At 39.8% G+C, this 26421-nt stretch overlaps 11 protein-coding genes across 11 annotated transcripts; 5 read left to right on the top strand and 6 right to left on the bottom strand. All coding sequences in view use genetic code 12, as the record gives it.

The window, feature by feature from the left end:
* Positions 1-1292: 1292 nt before the first annotated feature.
* On the bottom strand, positions 1293-2306 carry GTR2 (GTP-binding protein gtr2; the record flags this gene model as incomplete). Its single annotated transcript, XM_006685769.1, has 1 exon — positions 1293-2306. One exon carries the CDS (start codon positions 2304-2306, stop codon positions 1293-1295), a length of 1014 nt encoding a protein of 337 aa, XP_006685832.1.
* A 130-nt stretch (positions 2307-2436) lies between these two features.
* Positions 2437-4110, bottom strand: DPS1 (aspartate--tRNA ligase dps1; the record flags this gene model as incomplete). Its single annotated transcript, XM_006685306.1, has 1 exon — positions 2437-4110. One exon carries the CDS (start codon positions 4108-4110, stop codon positions 2437-2439), a length of 1674 nt encoding a protein of 557 aa, XP_006685369.1.
* Positions 4111-4204: 94 nt separating this feature from the next.
* Positions 4205-5002, bottom strand: PSN45_004878 (tRNA(Phe) wybutosine-synthesizing methylase; the record flags this gene model as incomplete). Its single annotated transcript, XM_006685767.1, has 1 exon — positions 4205-5002. The coding sequence occupies one exon, from the start codon at positions 5000-5002 to the stop codon at positions 4205-4207; it is 798 nt and encodes a 265-aa protein (XP_006685830.1).
* Positions 5003-5041: 39 nt separating this feature from the next.
* Positions 5042-7840, bottom strand: IMH1 (Golgin imh1; the record flags this gene model as incomplete). The annotated part of the gene is made up of 1 exon (XM_066158392.1): positions 5042-7840. One exon carries the CDS (start codon positions 7838-7840, stop codon positions 5042-5044), a length of 2799 nt encoding a protein of 932 aa, XP_066014489.1.
* A 118-nt stretch (positions 7841-7958) lies between these two features.
* Positions 7959-12266, bottom strand: CDC25 (cell division cycle- protein; the record flags this gene model as incomplete). The annotated part of the gene is made up of 1 exon (XM_066158391.1): positions 7959-12266. The coding sequence occupies one exon, from the start codon at positions 12264-12266 to the stop codon at positions 7959-7961; it is 4308 nt and encodes a 1435-aa protein (XP_066014488.1).
* A 262-nt stretch (positions 12267-12528) lies between these two features.
* On the top strand, positions 12529-12948 carry DPB3 (DNA-directed DNA polymerase epsilon, subunit C; the record flags this gene model as incomplete). The annotated part of the gene is made up of 1 exon (XM_006685304.2): positions 12529-12948. The coding sequence occupies one exon, from the start codon at positions 12529-12531 to the stop codon at positions 12946-12948; it is 420 nt and encodes a 139-aa protein (XP_006685367.1).
* A 580-nt stretch (positions 12949-13528) lies between these two features.
* Positions 13529-15793, top strand: PSN45_004874 (uncharacterized protein; the record flags this gene model as incomplete). The annotated part of the gene is made up of 1 exon (XM_006685303.1): positions 13529-15793. One exon carries the CDS (start codon positions 13529-13531, stop codon positions 15791-15793), a length of 2265 nt encoding a protein of 754 aa, XP_006685366.1.
* Positions 15794-16438: 645 nt separating this feature from the next.
* Positions 16439-18871, top strand: SUL2 (Sulfate permease 2; the record flags this gene model as incomplete). The annotated part of the gene is made up of 1 exon (XM_006685302.1): positions 16439-18871. The coding sequence occupies one exon, from the start codon at positions 16439-16441 to the stop codon at positions 18869-18871; it is 2433 nt and encodes an 810-aa protein (XP_006685365.1).
* Positions 18872-19227: 356 nt separating this feature from the next.
* Positions 19228-21177, top strand: RLF2 (chromatin assembly factor-I (CAF-I) p90 subunit; the record flags this gene model as incomplete). The annotated part of the gene is made up of 1 exon (XM_066158390.1): positions 19228-21177. One exon carries the CDS (start codon positions 19228-19230, stop codon positions 21175-21177), a length of 1950 nt encoding a protein of 649 aa, XP_066014487.1.
* A 174-nt stretch (positions 21178-21351) lies between these two features.
* On the top strand, positions 21352-23661 carry BUD6 (Bud site selection protein 6; the record flags this gene model as incomplete). The annotated part of the gene is made up of 1 exon (XM_006685301.2): positions 21352-23661. One exon carries the CDS (start codon positions 21352-21354, stop codon positions 23659-23661), a length of 2310 nt encoding a protein of 769 aa, XP_006685364.1.
* Positions 23662-23726: 65 nt separating this feature from the next.
* PSN45_004870 (uncharacterized protein) lies at positions 23727-26399 on the bottom strand (the record flags this gene model as incomplete). The annotated part of the gene is made up of 1 exon (XM_066158389.1): positions 23727-26399. One exon carries the CDS (start codon positions 26397-26399, stop codon positions 23727-23729), a length of 2673 nt encoding a protein of 890 aa, XP_066014486.1.
* Positions 26400-26421: the final 22 nt, after the last annotated feature.

Below are 26421 nucleotides of genomic sequence, written 5' to 3'. Positions count from 1 at the left end.
AATGGTACCCAGCTATTTTCTTGAAATGAGCCTCGTCTCGCGTGATAGAGAGACAATCACTAATTAGAGGCGTGATCCTCGTGGGTTTCTTGCGGCTGAATCGGCCTAGACGATCTACTGCCAGGGTGATTTCTGATTGGGGCCGCCTGTTTGGTCGCAATGGCTGCGAATTCTGGGCTTGCGTTTGCAACCAGCTTTGGCTAGTGTTTCGCTTCCACTCCTTCAACACCTCCACCAACGGACGAATTCCAACGGTATCTTCTAGTACCTTCACAGTTGCACAGACTTGTTCCATATTCTGCGAATATGTTTGGCCTTCGTCGACGAATAGATACTCGTAAACCTTGTTCATAAACCCCCTGCTTATGCGGTGATTCGACTGCCCACAACAGAGAATGGACATTAATAACATCTTGATGACACTCGGTAAACCTTCCGTTGTCATCATAGATCTAATTTGTTGCTGGAACTGGGCCACGTCAAAGTTGTGCTCGTCAACCTCAAATATTGACATATGTGTCAAAGAAACCAGCAGCGGCAAGTTGGACGTTACATCCAGACTCCCACTATCCCTTCGAGAGGTGGATTCTGGTGGGCTCTGGAAATTCTCGTTGTCTTTCATTGCTGCCATCATGATTGAAGAAATCTCTGGTACGTTCATTTCCATTAACCTGTAGTCAAATTCATTGCTGTCAGGAGCCACTAATGCATTTTCTGGTGTCGTTTGAAGAGTCAGTTTAAGTTGAACTGGGAAAATCTGAGAGTCGGCGCTGTGGTTCCAACCGATTTGAACAATTTCTTCTTGGTCTGCAGAAGCTGATAGTTGGTGGTTGGCGGTTCCCATTAGAAGCATATCTAATTCAGGACACGAGAGAAACGTACTGAAATCTTCATCTGACATATGTTGATTCATGTTGTTTTGCAGTTGAAATTTTCATGGAAGATTAAATGTATTTTTTCAAGTACTAATTTGGGCAGCATACCAACCATAAGCATTACAGAGAAGCACAAAGTTGTACAGAAATTGCGTATGCTGGGGATAATATGCCGGGTATGAAGCCTGTAGAATCTAGAATTAGTCAGATAAAGTTTTATGGAGGTTTATGATTGCATCTTAGCATACACGACAAATGTTTCTGCTTGTGAATTGGCTGCAAGATTTTTGAGCTTTTTGCAAATTTCACCAAATTGATTGTACCTCATTTTGCAGTAACAAAACATTACCTTACTACACCAACTCATACTCACGTGTATAATATTCCATTAGATAAATACATTCTGACTAACTGTCTCTAGCTCTGTATTCTCGAGTTTTCCCACATTTTCTTCAAAGAGCTCTTAAACAAATTGACGTTATAATCAATTAACGTCAAGTTGTTGTTAAACTCGTCATTATCTTCGTTATTTATCGATGCCACCAATGCCAAGCCCCGGATCATCTGCTTCAAGTATAGGATGGACCCATTGTTAAGATAACTTATAGACTTAACCTCTTTAGCACAGGTAGGCTCTCCATTGCTCTGACCATTACTTGCACCATTACTGGGCGATTCACTAATGTATAAGTTGTCCAAATCTATGGTTATGTCAATGAACTCAGCACACACTTCGTAAGTCTGGATATCGACCGGTGAAGAGTCCGTGGCCACGTAGATTTTGGAATTTATGTCAAACAAAAACACCTTCTCGATGGATGAATGCTCTACAAGATTATCCAACATGTTCTCCAACGACGGCAACTCGTTAATAAGCTTCTGAACAATTCTGCTGAATGCTTCGTAGATGGAATGGTCAAAGATAGACGTCAAATAAAACGACACTTGCACACCTTCAAGGCCCAAATCCAATAACTCATCACCTGTTCTCTGCATGATATCTCTCTGGCAATCTAACCGATAATCTTCACTCAACCCATCAATCTTATGGATCAATACCTCGATATTAATCTTAGGATTCACTTTGTAGGCGTATTCGATGATCATACTTAAGTTAGTGATAGCATTCAAATACTCATCCTGAGAGTCAATCACATACACCAACGCCCCGATACTCTGAAAGAGCCTTTCACTGTCGTAATTGGGTTCAAAGTAATTCAACTGCCCTGGCAACTCCATTACACTCAAATCTATTAATGAAGAAAACTGTTCTGTCGTTGGCTTAGATGTCAGCTCAAGGTACAACGTATCAAGTGGTTGCATGTTATGGAACACCACCTTACAGATGGACGACTTGCCCCCTCTTCTGAGTCCCATCAATAATATAGTGGCATTCAGGTCCTTTGGATTGGGTAATAGCATTCCCTCCATATTTGCTTTCAAAATTAATGCTTGGTTTCTCGACAGGTTTTCTGGTTTGTCGTCTGCGATAAGAATCGCGCTCTTTCCATGGTAACACGATTTTATTTATTAATTGCTGCTAACTACATTGGTACTACATCTATGGCTTCAATCTTCTAGGGTCACGGGGGAACAAGGAGGCTCTTCTGATATTCTTCAAATCCAAGAAGAACATCAAGACTCTTTCCAACCCAATACCACCTCCAGCATGAGGAGCACATCCGGCAGTAAACGCATCGACGTACTCAGCCATACCTGGAACATTGGGATCAACTTCGTGGAATCTAAGTCTTTCCTTCAATAACTCAGGGTCGTGAATACGTTGTGCTCCCGATAAAATTTCCTCACCTCTCATGAAGAAATCGTAGGAGTTAGAGTAGCCATCATTTTCTGGGTCTGGCATGGTGTAGAAAGGTCTGATTTCCAATGGGAACTTGTCCAAGATATAGAAGTCGGTGTTGTACTTATCTCTGACTAACTTACCCAAGAATTTCTCGTTTTCGGTCGATAAATCTTCAAAATCTCCAACCTCTTTTCCAGCATCTCTCAACATCTGAATACCGTCCTTGAAGTGCAATCTGACCATCTTACCATCTTCAGGTAACTTGAAATCTTCAACCGGGTACTGCTTTCTAACAGTGGCGATCTCATCTCCGTATCTGGATTTCAAGTTGGTGAAAATGTAGATGAACAATTCCTCTAAAACGTCCAAAACTTCATGGTAGTGCTCTTCGAACGCCATTTCCAAGTCCAATCCTGTAAATTCAGTCATGTGACGATGGGTATTGGAGTTTTCAGCTCTGAAAACAGGGGCCACTTCGTAGACTTTCTCAAAGTCTCCGGCAATCAACTGTTGCTTATAGAATTGAGGAGACTGGGCCAAGTAGGCCTTACCCTTGAAGTACGTGATTTCAAACACATTGGAACCTCCTTCAGATGGAGCCGCAATGATCTTTGGAGTGTGGATTTCAGTGAATCCCTTGGAGTCTAAGAACTCTCTGAACAACTTACAAATACCAGCCTGGATCTTGAAAATTGCCTGGTTGGTAGGGGTTCTCAAGTCAATCACTCTGGCGTCCAATCTGGTGTCTAAGTTGACAATTGGCAAGCCAGCTTCTTCGGCTTCCTTATCACCTCTGGTGGCATCTTCAATCAACATAGGTAATTGTTCCGGTGTTTCAGTGATGGTGAAGATTCTTTCAATGATAATTTCGAGGTCTTGTTTGGTGGAACTCTTGATTAATTCATCTACCTTCTTAACCTTTCCGTATACCAACACAATGGATTCCAAGTTTATGGATCCGGCCCACTTCACCATTTGTTTTGAAATACTGTCGTTGTTGGCCTTGATCAAACCCTGTACCAATTCCTGTTGTTGTCTCATAGTGACAAACACCATGGTGGCACCTTGTTGTCTTGATTTGTGTAATCTAGCTCTTAAAATCACTGATTCTCCATCGTTGGCAGCACTCAAGTTAGCGAAAAGACTTCTCACTTCTCCAGGTCTGGTGCTGGAGTTGTTCAATGGTAACTTCCCGTAGTTATTTTTAGCAGGGTCATTGGCCAATTTGGCTTCCTTTTCAGCCTTTTCCTTGGCTAATTGTTCTTCCCTTTCAGCTTTCTTACGAGCTTTTTCCTTTTCCTTTTCCAACTTCTTCAAAGCCTTTTTGCTCAAAGGTTGTCCGTCTTCTCCTAATATTACTGGTTCTTGTGAAGCTTCGGTTGCTTGTTCCTCAAGGTTAAGCTTTTCAAGTTTTTCTACTGGTTCCGACATGTTTAAGGATGAAAAATTTTAACGTGGTGAGATTCGCACTAAGACTCACCATACTGACTCATGACGTTGTGTCAAATATCTTATTTCTATTATTCTACAGTTTCTGGTTTTGTAATGCTAGCTTCTCGAGCTTCTTCTGTTCTTTTGCGAGCCGTACTCCGTCCCTACGAGCCATACCTTCCTCAATCTTCCTTTGTCTTCTCTGGTCTTTAGTTTCTTTCTGCTCCTCTGCCACCTCAACAGTATTATTCAAAATTTCTATGGCCTGGTATAGTTGATCGAGCTTCTTAAAGTTCTCTATGAACCTGTCCACTGATAACTTGGTGATGAACTTCAAATAATTTTCATTCACGGTCAAAACTGGGGTTTCTTCACGCAAATACCCTATAGGAACATCGAGTTTAATGGAGATTCTAATGGCCACAACGTTGTTGTTGTTGATTCCGCTTTCTCTGAATCCACAGTTCATTGCTGTCTTATATAGTGCTTGTGCCAGTGCCAAGTCCCGACACTTAACATGCAAAATTAGTGGTTCAAACTTGTAGAGAATAAACCTTGTCAAGGGTGAATCTGGAAATGTATCAAGATCTTGTTCATATTCAAAATTGGCGTTCCAGTTGTGAACATCTGGACTGTGATTGACATATAACCATCTTCCCTCGTTACCCTTTGATCCAATTTTCGTGTGGTCTTTGATTCCTTCTATAAACACGCTCACTCTTCCGGAGCAGGATGAGGTTGTCACCATATCCTTATTACTGTTGATAAGATCTATGATAGGAATGCATTTTTCGTCAATAGTTCCTTTGGGAGAAAGATCCTTACTAGAATCTTTGTCTCCAGAGATGTCCTGAAGAATTTGTCTTTTTTTCTGTTCAAACGGATCTAACATAAGAGTGTTTTGTGTATTCTAAGCTCATCGCGAAATTATCTACTTTAACGCTAACAAGAGCTTTCTTTCATCTTCGGGTGTGAAACTGAAAAGCGTCTTCAACACCGGCAAAAGTTGATCCCGTTGTTCTTTATGCTCGAAGAATCCAAGGAGTACATTCTTCAAGTATGCAACGTTAGTTGCAGTCGTCTCCTCGGGTTTGGAACTCACGGAGTTGGACCTGGATATTTCAATGGATGTAGCTCGAGAATGGGAAATAGAACTTGACCGGGAGTTGATAACAGGTGTAACTGAGGTCACTTCTTTCTTTGATTCAAGCAATTTGTACTGCTGGGTCAACAATTTATAGTTTTTGGAGAGTCTCTCAAACTTCAAATTTGACTCGTCTTGCAATTTCTTCAACACCCCATTCAAGTTCTCGTATTCTTGGATTTTTTTAGTTGATGCTTGGAGCGAGTTTCTCAATGACTTTATCAACTCCTTGTAGTCACTGTCGTCTTCCTCGCGGGTGATTTCACCATAAACAGGTGATTTTCTGCTTTCTTTACTCTTAAAATCGTTGTACTTCTTTTCCAAATCATTGAACTTCAACAAATAGTTCTGATTGATGGATTTCAATTCGTCAATTTCCCGTTGCTGTTTTCTTATGGTGGCCTTTAACTCCCCAGTAATCTCATTGTGTTGGATTCTGATCTGTTCTATTTCTGATTCGTGTTCTTTCCTCTTGCTTTCAAGTAATTCGTCCTTATCTACAATAATTCTCTTGATCGCATTAGACTCGTTGGTCCGGTCTTGTAATAGCCTATTTGATTCAACAAGATCTTCTTCAAGGCTCTCAATTCTACTATTTCCCTCTTTATGCTTCATGCTCAACTCCTCGTATTGTTGTTTTATTAACTGGAACTCATTCATAGAGTTTGCCTTCTCCAGCATCACCAGATCGAATTTACTCTTGATTTCCTCCAATTGGTTTTTTAAGTTCAACTTTTCGGTCGTGACTTTGTTAATCTCTTTGGATAACTTATTCAACTTCTCAGTAGAGAATTCCTGCTGTGAAGTAATTTCGCTCTTTGAAGTAGCCAACTCTTTATTAGAGATATTCAACTCTTTATTGAGCTTATTAAGAGTATTAACCTTGGTGTTTAAGCCTTTGAGTTCAGTTTCTAACTCAGTGATTTTAAGCTTGTTCTGCTTGATCAACTGTTCTTTGTGCTCTATGGAGCTGTTCAATGATTCTATTTGAAGTTTCCATGACAATTCTTTGCTCTTCAGTTTGCTATGCTCTTCACTCACAAGTTTCAAGTCATCGTTTGCAACCTTCAACTTGCCATTCTCTTCTTTCAGGGCTTTAATTTGAGTTTCGTGTTCCTGTACTTTTGTGGTGAGTTCTTCTACGAGCTTGGCATTTGATTCATTTGTTTTCTTCAATTCATCAATGGTTTTGCTATTTTCGTTCAAAGTTTTGATAGCAGCTCTTGATTCAGTCAAGTCTTGGCCAATCTCTTTCAACAGATCTCTTAAATTCTCTATCTCCTCGTTCTTGGTCTTCAACTCACTCTTAACTAACTCGTATGATTGGAGTAATTCGTTATACTTGATCTCATAAGAGTCAGTATCATTGGTCTCTACTTCTGGTACGTTGGTTTCAACACTAGTTTCAGGAATAAGCTTGTTATTGTTATTATTCTTCTTCTTTTTGTTCTTCTTTTTCTTATTTGCACCCTCATTTGGCTTGAGATCTTGAACTTGAAAAGATGGTTCTGGTACATGTGCAGATACTGGTGCTTTTTCTTTTGATTTCTTTAACTCCTCGATTTCGCTTTCCAAATCATGAACTTTCCCTTCTAGCTTTTGGCACTCAGCTACTTTTATTGCCAACTGAGAATTAACTTTGTCAAAGTCGTTCTCAGTTGACCTCATCTGTTGGACCACCTTTGAATTTTCTTCCAACTCGCTTATTTTTGTCTGGAGATCTTTGTTTTTGATCTGCAATTCTTCAACTTGAAGGTCCAATCCTTCGTTCTTCTTCGTCAATTCGTCGATAGAAAGGGACAATTCCTTGTTCTTTCCACCCACCAGCTCCAACTTCTCTTTAAATTCTTCATTAGATATCTTCAAGGATTCAGCTTTCTCCCTGAAGCCCTTCAGTTCTTCCGTTAGGGTGTTGACTTGAGAAGATAACTCAGATTTCTTTGCTTCCAATTCCAATATTGTCATCTTTGAATTGTGTTCTGGCTTCTCTAATTCTTCCTCGGGACTCTGTGATTTAGCCGAACCAATCTGCTCGTTGAGCTTTTTGAGCTCCAGTGTCAAGTTATTCCTCTCACGCTTTAGTCCCGCATTCACCAGGATTTGTGTTTTCAATTCTTCGTTCAACAACGAGTTCTTATCATTCAATTCCTTGATGAAGTCCACCAACATGTCCGCATCAGAAATTGATGAAATAGGGGTGTGTTGCTCTAATACTGTTTCGAATATCCGTATTAGCTCTGACTTCTTCTTTTCAACTTTGAATGCTTCAAGAAGAATGGGATACTTCTCCTCGTACTTAACAAATTTTCGAAGCTTGGCCACAACAGCTGCTGGCAATGAATCAATGTCCACTCCTTCGAGGTTCAAGCCACGAATTGGTGTCGTAGTTGATCCTTCTGTTGGAGGAGGACTGCTGGCGGCAGATTCATCTTGAGGTTGGACCAAATCTTTCTCATCGGGCGCCTTGGTGTTTAAAACTCGCGCATTGGCTTTCAATACCCCTGTAGCACGCTCCTTGGGCTGCTCATTGAGCTCATTCAAACTCTTGGCCACATCTTCCGAAAAGTTCTTCAATCGATTGAACATTGTTAGGTGTCAGTACACTAGTGTTTAAGTCGCGCCGGATCAAAACTCGAGCCCGCATTTACATTGGTGAGAACTATTGGCTATATAAGATTATTTAATATGCCCTATAAAGTGCACCTCATGTTCTTGAAAATGGGAAGGGAGTTGTGAATGTTCCTCTATGCTTAGATGACACTGTGGATGATGAACCCGAATTTCCTGCCTCACGAGGCTCTAAATTCAACGACAATTGGTATTGTTCTTCAATAGTAGGACACTTATCAAACCAACCGTCCAAATACTTCTGAATTTCGGGTACAAGGAGTAAGTTGTATCCTGTCAGCTTGAACCGGTCAAGTCCCAACAAGATATCGGCAGTTTTTGCTCTTTTACTGAAGTTTACCATCCGAGCCCTATTAAGTAGTGTATCAGGGTTGCCATGAAACACAAACGTTAAGTCACTAAGGTAGACCCCGAAAAATGGTACACATGACTCAGATCCAATGAACTTCAATACATCACGGTATTCATTAAAATTTCTTGACGAATTCATCAATTTATTCATGCTTTCAAGGTGATTGAGTGTATCGTTGGAAACGTATTTCCAGGTTTTCTTTAACCGGTGTATGGGTGAGGAATATAAGGCACTAATAATGGCAGTCATGGAAGAAAAGTTGTTATATTGCCTGCATCTTTCGGCCACTTGCACGAAGAAACGGATTATTTGAACTCGTTTCTTGATATCTTGTTTCCTCAAGATCATATAGGCCACAAAATTGGTCAATTGATTGGATGCCTTGATAAAATTGCTGATACTGTCAATGTTTTCTTTTAACCCAGACTTCTTATTCCATACCTTAGCCAAACATTGAAATTTGGTTATCTTCGAGTAAAGCTTGAACTCTCTTATAGTAAGTTGTCTGGCCAATTCCACATAATCAATATCCAATAACTTCAACTTTTTCACGATGGAAGACCTTATCAATGGTGCTGGGGGCCTACTGCTAGAGATTACTGGCTCTCTCTCTATACTTACTTTTTCTCCTCTTAAAAGCTTGTTCAAATGACTGGTTAAAGTCTTGGAAATCGAGTAGGATGCTGCCAAGTTGGATTGCAAGAATGCCGCCCATTTGTTGATCAAAGATTCGTTGTAGTACGAGTCAGACCAGTATTTTTCAAGTAACAACTTCATTATGTTCAATACTCTTATTCTTACAGGACCCTGTTTCTTGCTAACCCAATTGTTATACTCGTCGTAGCTCAATCCTTCTGGGGCTTCAGTGTTAAATCTGAGAATCAAGTAGTTGATAAGTTCACTGGTAGACATTATACTGGCAAAGGTTAACAAGAATGCAGTGTTAAAGTTGCTATCGAACAAATCGTGATGAGTCAAATGGCAGATTAAGGCTTCCTTAGTACCACCCTTGACATTGCCTTTGACATCACTCAACAAGTCAAATTCATTATCTCCTTCCAAGTACCATGGCAAATCTCTAGCATTCTTTTTGCCGGTCACAAAAGAATTATTCAAATCATCTTTTTGATCAGATCCCATAGTATTATTCTGTTCGATAACCAACAATTGGACATTGAAATCATCGTGCATGACTCTGGTGGCATAATTCATGATGGTTTCCCGTTCTTCAATCAAACTTTTTATCAATTCAAGAATCTCTTTGTAGAACTTGATACCATCAATTAAGAGCTTGGACAACAAAGTATCCGCATTCAGGGATATAGAATCACCCTTCTCTGCATTGATTTGTTTGATCATTAAGTTTGACAATAAAATTGTTGCCTTCTGCTTGGGGTTCTTTATAGCATCTCGATTGTAGAACAAGGGATTGTCATCATCTTTTATTCCCCTGAATACGTCTGGATCTTCCAAGGTCAATGATTGAGTGGTCATTATAATATTTGTGATCAAATAATGCAATTGTTGCTTCTTGTGGAAAAATTCGAGAACAACTGGATAATCAAAGGTCAAATTGGAAGTAAACTTATCATTCTTGTCGTCTTCCAGTACACCATTCTTGAACCTCTTGTCTGATGTTTCACCTTGGTCTCCCTCTTCTCCCCCTTCTTCATGTTGTTCGTCTTGATAAGTGACCTCCTCCTTTGTCTCCACGCCTTTCTTCTCGAGTGAAGTTTCGTTATCATCAGTGTTTACTTCGTGCGTGATAGGTTCAGAAACTTCCATCGCAATATCCGTCTCCTTGTATCTATTCATGATTGCCACCAGCTCTTCTTCATCTTGTGAGCTAAATCTTTTTATCAAACAAAATACCGTGAAATCAAAGCTGTTAATGAGGTCGATCACGGAGCTTGCAAAATGAAGATACTTATATGAAAGCCTCAAAATTGCAGTGTTTCGCTCATCTTTCAAATTGTAGTTGTAATACAAGTTTTGATTCTCTGGCAGTAAATACTCCAAGACTTGGTTGGAAATGTTAACCATTTCTGTGACAAGTCCTTTTGCAGACTTATATGCTCTCTTATCAATCAAAACCTTCTGGTGGTATTTGTTTTTCAAATCGTTCCCACTAGCGTTAAATATAGGATTTCCGGATTCAAAAAATGGATTACACCAGTTTCCTCCATTGAATTCGTTTGCAACCAACCGAGGATAATTTTGAGGCAAAATGTTGTGCCTTTCCTTTCCTTCGAAGTCGATGATCCTAGCTTTCCTTTCGTCCTGCTTATCATCATCTTCAGTTTCAGAGGTCTCCGAATTTGAGCCATCGTAATCGCTAACTTGGAACTTTTTGTCTTTAGTGATCTTGGAATACAATTTAGTCAATAGAGCCAAGTTGTTTTTGATATTGTCCATTTCGATTTCAATTAGCTGCAAATTTGTTAATTCCTTTTCAGCATCATCAGGACGAAGGGAATTAATGGGTAGCTGGGCTATTGTAGAAATTGAAGAACCAGTTGTTGAGATACTGTTGAAGTTAGTGCTGGTTGATTTGTTCAATTTGCCCAAATCAAAGCTGAATAACTGAGCTTTAGAAGAACGAGGACTGTAGTGCATGTAACTCAACAGCAAGATCGAATTAATATAAATCTGACTGAAACTCGAACTTATTCTTCTGGTTTTCCTCTTGATTGAGTGTTCATATTTGGTGTTCAGAAAATCATGCTGGCTTAACCTCACAGAGGAATTCAAGATTGACAACAATTTGTTTAATTTCCCGAAATGCTTGTGAAATAGCAATTTGTTGTTTTCCTTCACAGCCTTGTATGACAAGTTCAATATATAATTGAATTCTTCGCTCAAAGATCCCCAAGATTTGATATCAGTCACATGATAGTAGAATAACCCATCCATAGAATAAAGCGGATGATCGAAATGGTGATATAATGAGGATACCGTCGAATTGATAGAATTTATGGATACATTTGAGTCTCTCTTGAATATATTCATCTCTTTTTCCGCCTCGTCCCCATCATTACCTTGCACCCCTATGTCATTTGGGTTATCATTAATCAAATTTAAGTCATTGATAATGGAATAGCTAGGAATCTCAAAGTTAATGTTGCTTAAATCCAGTATTGATAGGCTCAACATAGGTAGGTTTTCGCAGTAAACATCCAATTGTGGACAATAGTACACTAAGTTACCCTCTCTCGTCAGTTTATGAATCCAAATTGGTGTCTTTTTGTGTTCTTTTCTGTAGTTTTCCGATAAAATGGTTGCCAAAGAAGGAGGAGTTAGCTTTATCTCATTATTTTCCGTGTTTTCTGCAAAGCTGGGATTGAATCTGAGGGTTTCGGGTGTCATAGGAGAATGGTAGCCACTAAATACTTCATCGAAAGTGGCTTCTGAGCTCATAGATGCAAACTTTGTGTCTTGAGAAGCAATTGGGGTCTGTAACAGTGAAGGGGCTTCTTCCTTGGGTATCACATTCAACTTTTCAGACTCTTCTTTCCTATCATCGAGCCTGTCTTTGTCGGACTTGGTATCTGAAGCATCGGAACTGGCAAAACTCACCACAGAATTCTTTCTTGTCGAGTTTACAGGCGAATTCTTTTCGGAATCAAAGAGGTTTTTCTTCAAAAGATTGGTAAAAGATGGAATGAGCACATTAGCGGCTGTATTGGCAGCTGTAATCGAGTCCAATTCTTTATTTGACTTCAATTTGTTAAGCACTGGTTGAACATAGTTAACAGAACGAACGTAGTTATTCGGAAACCACCCTCTCGTAAGGTCTCCATTTGAAGCACCCATTATTACCCCGTCCCACCAGCCAGTTTCGCTTTTTGAAAGAACGTAAATAGTATCACCAAGGTTTAGAGGAAGATGGGACGATTGAGTTCCTGGAAAGTCATAAAGGGCTATCACGGTATCTAGGGGTTTCAACGGTTGGTTGATTTCCTTTTGGTGGACATCACCAGGAGTCACCACATCTGGTGCGATCTCGTCCATAAACAGGGACATATTCTGCATGAAAAGTTGCAGGACCTCCAAGCGATATAAATGCTGGGGGTTATACGTGTACAAGTTCTGATATTATTGTAATTGGCTGCTTGGTTCAGCAATTGTGTACCTTTGCACTGGAGTTTAAGCCTTTTCAGAAATTGACCTCTTAACTTAATAGGGATTCAAGTTGCCAATTCTTTTGTGGTGCGAGTAGTGCGAAAGGTTGTCGCTGCCATCTTCACTATAAAAAGGCCGCGACCATCCGCAAAACAAAAACTACAACTGCATCATGGCCGACCTCACGAATCTAATGAACCCAACGTCTGATGATGATGCGAGCTACACGTACAATCCATCAGCGGATGAAGAACAGCCCCACGAAGATCTCCTACAAGAAGCTCCTACTTTCGAGGAAGACGACATAATCAAGAACTTTGAGAAAATCAAAACTCATTTCCCAGCCGCCCGAATCAAGAAAATCATGCAGAGTGATGAAGACATTGGTAAAGTGGCCCAGGCAACGCCAGTGGTAGTGGGGCGTGCCTTGGAAATCTTTATGGCGAACCTCCTAGTCATTTCTATCAAAGAAGCAAAAAAGACAGGTTCAAAGAGAATCAGCGCATCTCACATTCGAGCTGCTGTAGAAAACACCGAACAATTCGATTTTTTGATTGATGCTGTAGACAAGTACCCTCCATTGAAACACTGAACATCGGCAGGCTCCCTCCACTGTGTATTCCGATGAATATAGCTCATCTTTTCAGCTGTATAATAGATGTATATTAATAGCATACCCACTCCATGTAATCTTTCTCAAGCTTCACTTGAAATTGTCGCATCTCGCTATTTATGTCGTGACAGGTCCCCCTGTTTACTTCCCCCTGCACGCCTATTTCCGCACCCGATATTTTCTCCCATTTATTGTTCCAGGGCGAGCCAATATCAAAGATCTTCCATAAAAACAGACGCATTATTTGCCCTAAACTCTTGAAAAAACCAACATAATCTCTGCTTTACTCTCTCTATCGTTGACTACTTTTGGTGTCTTCTTAACTACCAGCAATCCCTGACTATCCCTCACATATCTGGGCTCCAGAAATCTCCGTGCCCGTATACAGTCCCCCCGCGAAATACATACGGATCTACTCGCCGTCTTTCGATCTTAGTTGCTTTTGAACAACTTGAACACACAATTGCTTTCTAACCAGTTGTAACAAGAGCTTCAAATACGGTGATCTATCCAGTTTATTAACTTCGAAACCTAAGTACTTGTTCTGCTACATCCTTCGATGCCTCCAACGTTTTCCAAATCTCATACTTCTTTGGGCTCCAGAAAGTCTTCGGTGTTCAACTTCATTCAACAACCTCCTCAGCCTGATGTATATTACGTTGGTGTTGATGTGGGTACCGGTTCTGCCAGAGCATGTATCATTGACACCAATGGGATCATTCTTGGCTTGAGTGAAAGGCCCATCACTAGACACGAATTGAAGCCCAATTTCATTACCCAGAACTCTACAGAAATCTGGAATGCCATCTGTTTTTGTGTCAAGAACTGCTTAAGAGACAGTGGGGTTGACCCTTCCGATGTATTCGGTATTGGTTTTGATGCCACCTGCTCGTTGGTGGTGATTGATGAAAAAACCGATACCCCAATTGGGGTGGGTCCTGATTTCACCGACCACAAAGAGAATATCATTTTGTGGATGGACCACCGAGCTGAAGAGGAAACTGTCAGCATAAACTCCTCAAATGACAAGTGCTTGAAGTACGTGGGTGGACAAATGTCCATTGAAATGGAATTGCCAAAGATGAAGTGGTTAAAGCATAACTTGCCAGGTGGAATTGAAAAGTGTAAATTCTACGATTTGGCTGATTACTTGACCCACAAAGCTACTGGATCCGAAGCTAGATCATACTGTTCCACCGTTTGCAAGCAAGGTTTGGTTCCCCCTGGTGTCGATGGATCTACTGACGGTTGGTCTAAGGAATTTTTACTTTCGTTAGACTTAGGAGAGTTAGTGGAAGATGACTTTAGAAGATTGGGTGGTATCCCCCACAAGAATGGGACTTTCTTGAGTGCAGGTGACGTGGTTGGTAAATTGACCATCGAGGCTTCTCAAGAGTTAGGATTGACTACTGAATGTATTGTTGGATCCGGAGTTATTGATGCTTATGCTGGATGGATTGGAACCGTGGCTGCTAAAGTTGACCATCCTCAAGTATCCCATCTCTTGGAAAAATCCGGGGATGGAACTATTGCTACAAGCTGTGGAAGATTGGCTGCTGTAGCTGGTACTTCCACCTGTCATATTGCCATGACCAAAAACCCTTGTTTTGTTCAGGGTGTTTGGGGTCCTTATAAGGATGTTATGGCTAAGGATTATTGGTGTGCAGAAGGTGGACAATCTTGTACTGGTGCCTTGCTAGCCCACGTCTTGTCTATTCACCCTGCCTCTAATGAATTAAACCACTTGGCTGAAACTTCCAACTTATCCAAGTTTGACTACTTGAACTTAATTTTGGAAAACTTGGTGGTGGAGAACAACACCAGGTCAGTGGTAAGCTTGGCAAAACACATGTTCTTTTACGGAGATTTCCATGGTAATAGATCTCCAATTGCTGACCCAAGAATGAGAGCTTCCATCATTGGACAATCCATGGATTCTTCTGTTAACGCTTTGGCTATTCAATACTTTGGTGCTTGTGAATTCATTGCTCAACAGACCCGGCAAATTGTTGAAGAAATGGAAAAGGCTGGCCATGAAATTGACTGTATTTTCATGAGCGGAGGTCAGTGTAGGAATGGATTGTTGATGAGATTGTTGGCTGACTGCACTGGTTTGCCCATCATCATTCCAAGGTACATTGATGCTGCCGTGGTGTTTGGTTCTGCTCTTTTGGGAGCTGTTGCTGCTGAAGATGCTGTCAATGAACACCTTAACTCCAAAGGAAAAATCACCAGAAGATCCTCAATCTTGGAGTCTCAACGGTCCCAGACTTCTTTGAACAAAGTCTCGAGTGGAGGAGCTCATTCTCCATACACTGCTCCAACCGCCACAGCTTCTTCTGCAAACATGGTTGCTTTGGCTTATGCATCATCTCAATCGGGGTCTCATCACCAGTTTCCTTCCATGACTCCTATGGCTGAAGAAAATGTTGACTACTTTAATCAACCAACCCAGAGTGCTCCAAAGACTTTCTCCGATGAAGATGAAGATGATTCTGAAGACGAACAAACATTGTCATTTGGATCCAAGCAAAAGGTCCAGCAAGGTTTATCCCAGAAGCTCAACGCCTTGAACTTAAAACCCTTGAGCAAAATCGACTCCAAAACCAAAGACAACTCCCCTGGCAGTAAGTTGTGGAAGGTGATGGACAAGTTAACTGGACCAGGTAAAGTCATTATGCCTAGTGATGAAAATCATCCTGATAGAAAGTTGTTAAATGCCAAATACAAGGTTTTCTTGGATCAATGTTTCAAACAACAAGAGTATAGGAAAATGGTTGATTTGGTAGAAGAAGAGAATTCAAAGGGGTTGAAGATTCACTAATTGTTCGCCTTTTACAGAGTAGGTTTACTAGAATAGAGAATATATGATTGCGTTTTCTCAGACGAAATGAGCACTTGAGCCATATCTTGTCTTGCAAATCCCAGTTGTTTCATGGTACTAAAGAAAAATGGGGAACGCCGTGCCAGGTAAATTTTACAGGCTTATACATGCCTATCTGGTCCTTTAGAGCTTAATCTCCCGCCCCGATTAAACGTTCCACAACCAAAACTGCATAAACGAAGATATCAGAAATTTATTTTTATTGCTCCACATCACGTGCAAAGGTCGAATCCAGCGATCTTATTAAGCCATGAACTAGATTCACTTCACTTAGACATCCTTATCGTTGATCTAAGTGAAAACCCCCGGTACTTATAGTGCTTATTCAATCCAATCTTCTCTTGCATGTATATTCCACAGTCAGATTCAATTCATAGGGCCCTGAATAATGTCAGCCATACTTCGTAGCCTCACTTTGGATGGTCACATGACCGAGTATAATTGTGGATGCAAAAAAATTTCTCACAGTTTTGCAGTCTCATAATGGCGAAATTGGCATCTCTGTTCCACAGTGATCCTTTTAAAAATATATAAAATCAGATATCCTTCTCATTATTCGGCTCATTGACAGTTTAGTTGTTAACAATGGCACACAATAATCATATTGAGGACCAGGAACCTGAGTTGTTCTCAGTGGCGTCGCATCTTAGTCATGTTGCTTCAAACCCTGGAAAGCACCAATATGAGATCGAGGAGTACCAACAAGGTAGCTCCAATGTGGTGGTGCCAGAATATCACGAGTCAGAAATTACCGTGGTAGATTATGGTAAGTCTGTGTTTGCAAACCCTGTACAAAAATTTTTACACTATTTGATATCGTTGTTTCCTATTGCCAAATGGATTCTTCACTATAATGGTAGGTGGTTATACGGAGATTTGGTGGCTGGAATCACCGTTGGTATCGTGTTGGTTCCTCAATCTATGTCGTATGCTATCTTGGCTGGTTTGCCAGCCCAATATGGTTTATATTCTTCATTTGTTGGGGTGTTTATTTATTCCTTTTTTGCTACTTCTAAAGATGTGAGTATCGGACCAGTGGCTGTGATGTCTACCCAAGTGGGTAAAGTGGTGGCTAAAGTTTTGGCTGCAAATGGTGACAGGTTCACAGCTCCTGAAATCGCTACCTTCATGTCATTGATTTGTGGTGGTATTGCTGCTGGTATCGGTATTTTGAGATTAGGTTTCATCTTGGAGTTCATCTCTGTCCCAGCTGTTATGGGATTCATGACTGGTTCTGCTTTCAATATTTTGACTGGTCAAGTACCAGCTTTGATGGGATATGGTTCTTCTGTTAATACCAGAGACTCTACCTACTTGGTTGTCATCAACTCGTTGAAGAACTTGCCAAACACCACTGTCGATGCGGCCTTTGGTCTTGTCGGTTTGTTTATCTTATACACCTGGAAATGGTTCACTGAATTTGGCCAGAAGAGATGGCCAAAATACAAGTTGTGGTTCTTCTACGTGCAATGTTTAAGAAATGCCATCGTGTTGATTGTTTCCACTGCTATTTGTTGGGGTGTTGTTCATCCTAAATTGAAGGCATGGTCTGGACCAATTGCTGAATTCGTTCCTCCTGTCAAAATCTTGGGAACTGTTCCCTCTGGTTTGAGACATGTGGGAGTTATGAAGATTCCTCATGGAATCATGGGCGAAATTGGTTCTGAAATCCCTGCTTCTACTATCATTTTATTGTTGGAACATGTGGCTATCGCTAAATCTTTTGGTAGAGTTAACGATTATAAGATTATTCCTGACCAAGAATTGGTTGCCATCGGTGTCAATAACTTGATCGGTACGTTCTTTGCTGCTTACCCTGCTACTGGTTCTTTTTCTAGATCTGCTTTGAAAAACAAGTGTGGTGTTAGAACTCCTTTAGCTGGTATCTTCACTGGTGCTGTTGTGTTGTTGGCGTTGTACACTTTGACTGACACTTTCTATTACATTCCTAAGGCCACCTTGTCCGCAGTCATTATTCACGCTGTTTCTGACTTGATGGCTCACTACAAGACCACCTGGAACTTCTGGAAGATTGCTCCTATTGATGCTGGTATCTTTTTGATTGCGGTAATCATCTGTGTGTTCTCCACTATTGAAATTGGTATTTACTTTGCTATTAGTGCTTCTGCTGCTGTTTTGTTATTTAGAGTTGCCATGCCAAATGGTGAATTCTTGGGTAAGGTTAAAGTCGCCGAAGTTATAAATCCAATTATTGACCTGAAGAGCTATGATAACTCCAAAGAATACGATGGCAGTGGTTCTTCTTCTGCTGACTCCTTCCGTGATGTTGAAATTCACCAAGTGTTATCCAACAACTCTGACATCAACAAGAAAAAGCAAGTCGATCAACTCGACACCAGTACGAAACAGTTGTTAGCCAAGAATCCAAACATTAAGTTTCACACTAGATGGGTTCCATTGTCGACTAAGAACGTCAACAAAAACTTGGATGTGCAACTTCCACCTGATGGGGTCCTTGTGTTTAAACCTATTGAAAGTTTCACCTATCCTAATGCCTCGCGTCAAATTGATAAGATTTTGGACTATGTCAAGAAGCATACTAGACGTGGTAGACCATATCCTAAGGACAAAGGTAGTAGACCTTGGAATGATCCTGGTCCTTTGGAATTCAAACTTCCATGGTCCAAGAAGCAAAACGATGTCATCGAAGACGTTGTTGATGACAGACCAGTTTTGAGAATTGTCCACTTTGACTTCAGTACCGTTGCATCTACGGATGTTACTGGAATTCAAACTTTAGTTGACTTGAGAAAGTCTTTGAACATTTATACTGACAGAGAAGTTGAGTTTCACTTCTCCGGCATTCTTTCTCCTTGGATAAGAAGAGGATTGCTTAATGCTGGTTTCGGTTCTTACGAGAACAATGCTTTGGTTAGTAATACTACTTATGTGAACATAGCAACTGACCAAGACTTGGAAGCTGACTTGGATTCAGAATATTTCTCAGCCGTTTCAACCGATACGCCTTTCTTTCACTTGGACATTCCAGACTATTAATAATCTTATCTACTTGACAGATCTTTCATTTCTGCTTTAATGATTTTTGTATACCTATTTAAATATAAGCATGACTATAAAAAATGTAGGTTGGCCAACTAAAGGCTCAAAGTATGTGCATTCGTCAGAAAGTAAGAGACGATACGACTATTTTTCTGGAGAAATAAGGGAAGAGTGTGTGTTATCTTTACGAAACTTATAGAGTGAACACATTGCAATTCTAAACCGCAAAGGAGCTGATAGTTAAACTTGACATTCTGAAGTCTGATGCGTTCTAATCTCAAATCGTACTTCTGCAACCACAATTCGCGTAGCCTACAAAACGCGTGTGCGGTTTTTGGTAACTTGGAAAACAGATGTTCAAAATAAGCACTTTAGCTCAAACTGGCTCGCCTGTAATGACCCCAAGCAAAGAACCACAGGCGTCTATGGATGGGAAGAGAAGAGTTCAGAGTGACTTAAAGTCGCTGAATATTGTTCTCGAAGAAGATTTTCTGCCTTCTAAGAGAAGGTGTTTGAGTCCTGATTTGACTATCATTGAAGACAACGATATCCTAGATGATGCCATTGAAAACTGCGACGATGAAGACAAAGAGAATTCTCTTTCAGATGAAGTCAAGCTTCAAAAACAGGAGGAAAAGCTACAGAAGGATAAGCAAAAAAAGGAAGAACTTCGTTTGCAGCGTTTGGAGCAGAAAGAACAAGAGAAATTGGCCAAGCTCAAAAGGAAAGAAGAAGAGAAGTTAGAGAGAGAAATTAAAAAGGAGGAGGAAAGGCTAGAAAAAGAACTTAAGAAAGAGCGTAAGAAAGAAGAGGAAAGGCTCAAAAAGGAACGCAAGCGGGAAGAAGAAAGGGAAAAAAAAGAGCAAGAAAGGTTGGCCAAGGAAAGAAGGAAAGAGGAGGAGAAGTTGGAGAAAGAACTAAAGAAAGAGGAAGAACGCTTAGAAAGAGAGCGCAAGAAAGGAGAAGAACGCTTAGAAAGAGAGCGTAAGAAAGAAGAAGAGCGTCTTGAAAGGGAGCGTAAGAAGGAGGAGGAACGTCTCCAGAGAGAAAAGAGAAAAGAAGAAGAGAGATTAGAAAGAGAACGTATAAAGGAAGAAGAGAGACTTAAGCTTGAAGAAGAAAGGGAAAAAGGTCAAAGAAAGATCTCCAGCTTTTTCGCTGTAAATTCCCAAAGAACACCAACGAAGGCTGTCATAGCGAAAGATAAGAGTGAGACAGTGACTAAAGAAATATCAGAATCTCCTTACAACAAAACATTTTTACCATTTTTCCAGAAAAAGACTGTGATGATGGCTCCAAGTCGTCAATTATCCCTGAGTACTTTGACTATAGCTATTAGTCGTTATGACGAGCTTCTAAAATCTGAATCTCAGGCTCCTCTCGAAGAAGCTACAGCTTTCTTTACACCAACCAAAGACAATACTTCGAACTCTTACAAAAAGGCAACCTCCCCCGATGATATTATTAGTGCACTTAATTCATCAGATGTAACTGAACACGAAATTTACCAAATGCTTCAAAATATTCCTGGCATTAAATACTTACAGTTCTACGAAAACCAAAAACCACCTTATATAGGGACCTGGTGTTCCAAGGAACACTTGGGAATGAACTTTCCTATATTTGAGCCATTCAACACCTCAACCACCAAATATGACTACGATTATGATTCGGATTTGGAATGGAATGGAGAAGAAGAAGGGGAAGGTGAAGATATTGATGAAGATGAAGACGAGGATGAAGATGAAGATGAAATGGAGGCCGATGACGATTTGGACGATTTTGTTGATAATGACGCTAAGAGAAAGAAAAAGTTTATGGGTCCATTGGTTCCTATATGCCAATGGAATGATGACAATAATCCTATGTTCAATGGCATGAAATATGAAAGATTGCATATTAATATCGAATTTGGTATTGATCCTACTCGCAACTACTTCAATATCAAGTCATCTGCTGCCCAGATACAAAGCCTAGGGACTCTGGTTCAAGTCAGCTCTGTTTCTTCACCTGCTAAAGGAAGCTCACCTACAAAGGCCAATGTACTCACACCACAAAAATCTACAATAAAAGATGAAAAAGTCGTCTTCCGTCTAATGCAGTTTTTGGAAGAGAATAACAAATTCACCATAGGAACATTAACTGAACTCTCTAAGAGTAAGGAAGAGTTTGGTAGCTTCACCAAAGCCACTTTAAAGCACACGATCCAAGAATTGGCAAACTACAATAAAAGTACATCTAATTGGGAGGTCAAACCCGAGATAAAGGAAAGATTGGTTCAGCTTCACGGTTCCGAGTGCTAATCTGTTGTGTAGTTAATATAGATTTTGCAGCTCCACTCACGAAAAAACGCGAGAAAAAAACTGTTACTTGTAATTTTCTGAGATCAAAATATTGTGGGTGTTTGAGAACACAGCAGATATTTGTACAAATTAAAGCAGCATATCATAGTTGTACATTGAGCGTCCTTGAAAATAATGAGCAATTCACCTGCTGTTTCACAAGGATCGAAACATTCGAGCAAGAGGCATTCTACAAACTCCATTGAATCAAGTGTAACAAGATTATTGGTGTCCACTAAACACTTATTAGAAAGTTTAACTCAATGGGCTAAGAAAGAGGTTGACGATAAATTTGTTTCTGATGCTTATGTTAAGTTGGGTAACGATTTCAGGGCTGCCAGTAGAGCTTTTAATCATGCGGGTGTTGATATAAGTGATATTGGTGATGTACCTCAAGCATTGAGGGTTATTTTAGAAAGTGCTTTGAGTGAAGCTCCTAGCCAGGAGAATTTAAACAGATTCTTGCCTAATATCAAAAATATCATTGTTTCTTTGCTTCAGAACTTAAAGTCAAAGCAAAATAAAGCAAAGTTAATTGCTCAGGATAGAGATAGATCTAATTCTAACAGCCCACCTCAGGACCAGAAAGAACAGATTAAAGTGATAAAAAGGAGACAGAAGTCCCTAGAATCCATGTCAGAAGACTCCTCACCTCAATCAATTCCACAAAGTAGGCCTCAAACTCAGAGCATTCCCCCTTCTCAACCTCCTCCTTTGGCTGATCCTATTGCTAATTCTATTCCCAAGCCTTCTAGAGAAAAACCGGAGAAGAAAGTATCGAAAGAAGCCAAGACTGAAAGAGATGCCCTTAGCCAACTTCAGAATGAAAGTTTCCTTCAGAGAAGGGCTTCAAAAAGATTTAGTGCCTATCAGTACGCAAAGCTAGCGAACATAAATCCTACTAATGCACTACCAAAGGTCACACCTGGAGATAACCGTTCTGTGCTGATACAATCCATTAGAGATTCTATGCGCGATAGGGTCTCTTCAAGCAAGACAGAAGTTATAGACGAGTTTCAAAAAGAGGATACGTATATTTTCTTAAAGATCGAGGACCAAACCAAGAAAGCTCCAATAAAGATGCCAGTCAGCTTTGCTTCTTTAAGACTTCTTTTCGTTGAAAAATTTGCATATTCACCAGGAGCTTCAGATTTCCCTGAAATTTACATTGTGGATCCCAAGACCAATGTCTCTTACGAATTAGAAGATCAATATTTGAGTGATATCAAAACAGGGACTTTACTTTGTTTAAACGAATCCAAGACCTATTCTAATGGGAAGGATTCCGATGCAGCTGCTGACGATACTGGATCTTTAACTTTAGATGATAGCACGCATAATAATCAGTCATTCAAAGAGCTCGAACAGACAGTGCTGGAACTTAAGAGTAAGTTTGATTCGTTCGGTGGTTTAATAGAAGCAACTATAAAGAGCTCGATGAAATCGATCGAGATCCCTATGATTTCTGCTCAACAACCTACACCTATTCCTTCTGCTTCACTAAAAAATGACCAAGACCTGTCCGTCAGTAATATATCACGCAATGGTTTAGCTACTAAGAACACAGAAATCCCTTCTGAATTGATCAAGGAAGTCAGCTCTATAGAGAATGAGTTGAAGGTGATCAGGCAGCTTCAAGGGGCTAATAAGAGTGTTGTTCTGACATTTGTCAAAAATATTGATTCTAAAGTCAAGCATCTTCAAGAGAGTGGTATCGATGCCACAAAATCATCTAACAGAATATACATGGAAAAGTGTCATGGAAGATTATCTGAGGAATCTGATAGTCTATTGACCAAGGTTGATGATTTACAAGATGTGATGGAAGGTCTCAGAAAAGATGTTGCTCAACGTGGGGTCAGAGTGGGCGCACAGCAGTTGAAGGCCACAATGAAGGAGATTGTGGCTGCTGGCGACTCACTAAAGGACATGTCTAGTTTCATCAACAAGGAGAAGACAGTATGGAAAAAGATTTGGGAAGCGGAACTCGACAGAGTCTGCGAAGAGCAACAATTCTTCAACCTTCAAGATGATTTGACTAAAGATTTAGAAGAAGATCTTGCCAAGATTCAGGAAACATTTGATCTTGTAGAACAATGTTCATTGGAGCAGAGCAAACAGAGCAGCTATAGAAGAAATAAAGTGGTTGCTAACTTACCAATCCCTGAACCAGGTGAGAATCTTCATAGTATCAAAGATGCTGTTTTGAGTGAAGTGGCTGCTTTAAAACCAGATCATGAAAGCAGAGTTGATGCAATCAATAAAGCTGAAAAACTTAGGCAAAAGAACAAGCAAATGATGGATTTGACAGAGTTTCAAGAGGAACTAGGCAGTTTTATTGATGATTCTAAGTTGAGAAAGTCTGGAGGAATTGATGAAATTGAAAGGCAAAGACAGCTCAAGGATTCAGAAAACCTTAAAAGCTCTATGGGTGGTATCATCTAACTTTGAACATATATATGTTGTTTCATACCCTGTACTACTATTACGTCACCATTCAAATGTATATCCTATAAGTAATGTAATATATAACAGACTTGTTCTATATGTTTATCTATTGTGGCTTGATCTGTGAGAAGTTTAGTTAAACTGTTGCAAATCTGAGTGTTATATTTTTGCTTATTCGTGTAGTTCCATTTGTTCAAAGTTGCTTCAAGAATTCCGAGGATGAACAATGAGTGGTTGTGGATTGAAACAGAGTGGCCATTTTTGATGAAATGGTCAGTTAAGGATGTAAATGAGTCTATCAAAGCTCTCCAAACCCCTTTAAGATTCCCATGTTGTTGTTCAAAAGGAGCGTATTCCAAACTTATCAAGTTCGGTTTCAACTGAGCTTTGTACCACCAAAGTAGGAAAGAATAAAGTTCTTTAAAATTATTGCACCTTTCCAATACCAACCTTGTAGGATCAGAAATATCTAACGGTTTAGTAGCCAAAGTAGCTCGATCTATACTGAGCCCAACAAACGATAATTGGGATTCTTCATCTTTTATTTCATCGTCCTGTCCAGGTACGTTTATCCGTAATGAAAGACCACCTTCAATCCAGCTAGTTTTTTTCTCACTTAGAATCGCTCCGATAGCCTTGAATTCGTCACTGGAAACTTTGGAGTACACCTTTTGACAATTCTCTTGGCTAGTGGATATGAAAAGAAAATCATCTACTAAACGAATCAAAGTTGAAATTTGATTGGCTTCTTGGAAGGTAAAATTCAACTCCTCATCTATTAGCTGATTATAGAAAATGTTGCAAAGGGTTGCCAGAAGAGGAAATCCTTGGAACACACCTTTTCGCCTCTTGTATAGCTTTAGTGAAGAATTTCCAACGATTATGGCGGAATTTCTAATGTAGTCATCAACGGCATCTATGACTTCCTTTTTCTTGAACTTTGCTGTCACACACTTATCTACCAAAGCCTTGTTATCATTTCCCAATTGTATTTTGGTGTCTTCGTCCCATTTATCAACATTGAATAGATCTAAATTTTCAAGATCGTTCACAATGAACTTGCTCTTATCCCTTTCATCGGAATACATAAATCTCTCTCTGTATCTCCTTACAAAGTACGTCTTATTATCCTCGTCATTTTCAAAAAGCTTTTCAATGCAAGATAACATACGATCCTGATCCATATTATCATAACAATGCTTCATATCAAACTTCAAGATGTAAAATTTATCCATTCTTCCACACTTACTTAGCTGCCCTTTGAAGTTTTTAATATGTTTGGCAACATCTTGGATCGAGAAAGACCTCGGGTGGGAAAATGTTCTCGATTTAGAAAGCTCTCGATCCTTTGTCATAATTAGATATTGCAATGGTTTAACAAAGTTTCTGAGATGAACATTGTATCTAATCTCTTCTTCTTGTTGATTCATGGCTAAAGGACGAGACCTAAGTGGTATACAAAGTAATCTAAATCCTTCAGCTTTAGGTATTAATTTCGTAGAACCAACGAAGTTGTTCTCACAATCGCTCAGTTTAGTCAACTCTCCATTCAGTGGATATAAAAACAGATCGGTGTATTCTTTCAACCATCTTTTGGATCTTATGGACCATTGTTCAATTGGATAATATTCCATGTAAAACTTCCCTCCTGGGGCATTTCTAGGAATCCTTTTCCAGAATTTACATACAAGTCTCTTAAGAAACGTACATAAATACCAACTAATGAATTTTATTATCAACGACAGTCTCATATTTAGGTCCTGGACATTGGCTATACGCAGTTGGGTACCAACCCATTCAACAGCCTTGAGTGAGAATGACTTAAGTGAGCGGAGATTTATGTCACTTGGAATGGCTCGTACACCATACTTAACGTAATTGATGGTCATTTTAGAGATAACCGATTTATTTCTCTTATTACCCCATACAAAACCCCCAAAAATTTTGCCCATTATTATAAGAGTAAACTTCACCACAATACCAACATCGCTTTTGATGACTGTGGTTGGGTCCAACATGGAGTTATCAATCTTAGACTTTAAATTACTGAGAATTTGACCATAGTTGCATTTTTCATGGTTTGAGTAGACCTTATAGCATACATCTTGGAAACCATTATACTTTTTGGGAAGATTTGATACTACCATACCCTCATCCCCTAAGATTTCTATCATTAATTCTTGAACGGATTCGGGTAGTATGTCGAAGTTGGGTACGAATTGGGACAAACTGGAGTCGAAATTTTTGAAGGAATAGGGAATCTCGTTCCCACACAACTGAATATAAGTTCCATTCCCTCCTCGAATGTACACTCTTGTTCCCAATAGAAGTACCAAGAATTTATCTTTGCCAACAATATTGTAGATGCATTGCCAAAGTTTATTCTTCAAGACGTTCACCTTGAAACTTCCATATGGGTTGAAATAGTCAGCTGAGTATGACAATTTCTTAGCAGGATCCTCATACCCGTCGCATATGCAATTTTTGATCTTCTTGCTTGAAACATATATTATCACTGTATCAATAAACTCAATATAAGAATCACTCCCGGAGATTCCTTTTATATGGTGTGAAAGATCGAGATCATCCTTCTCTGGAACCACAATTGTGTTTTGGAGCACTTTCACGACCTCCGCTTGAATAGTAATATGCTTTTCTAATTTAGTGATAATATCATCTCGCGAGATACCTGCCACTTCTGAGAAATAGTCAATCAATCGGAAATGTTGCTTCATATAATGGAGCGTGTATTTTGTG

The sequence above is a fragment of the Yamadazyma tenuis genome, chromosome 7 (assembly GCF_029203305.1).
Source record: "Yamadazyma tenuis chromosome 7, complete sequence".
In the NCBI taxonomy this organism is placed as follows: Eukaryota; Fungi; Ascomycota; class Pichiomycetes; order Serinales; family Debaryomycetaceae; genus Yamadazyma; species Yamadazyma tenuis.
The sequence above is the reverse complement of the archived record's forward strand: the minus strand, read 5'-3'. Positions and strand labels throughout refer to the sequence as shown.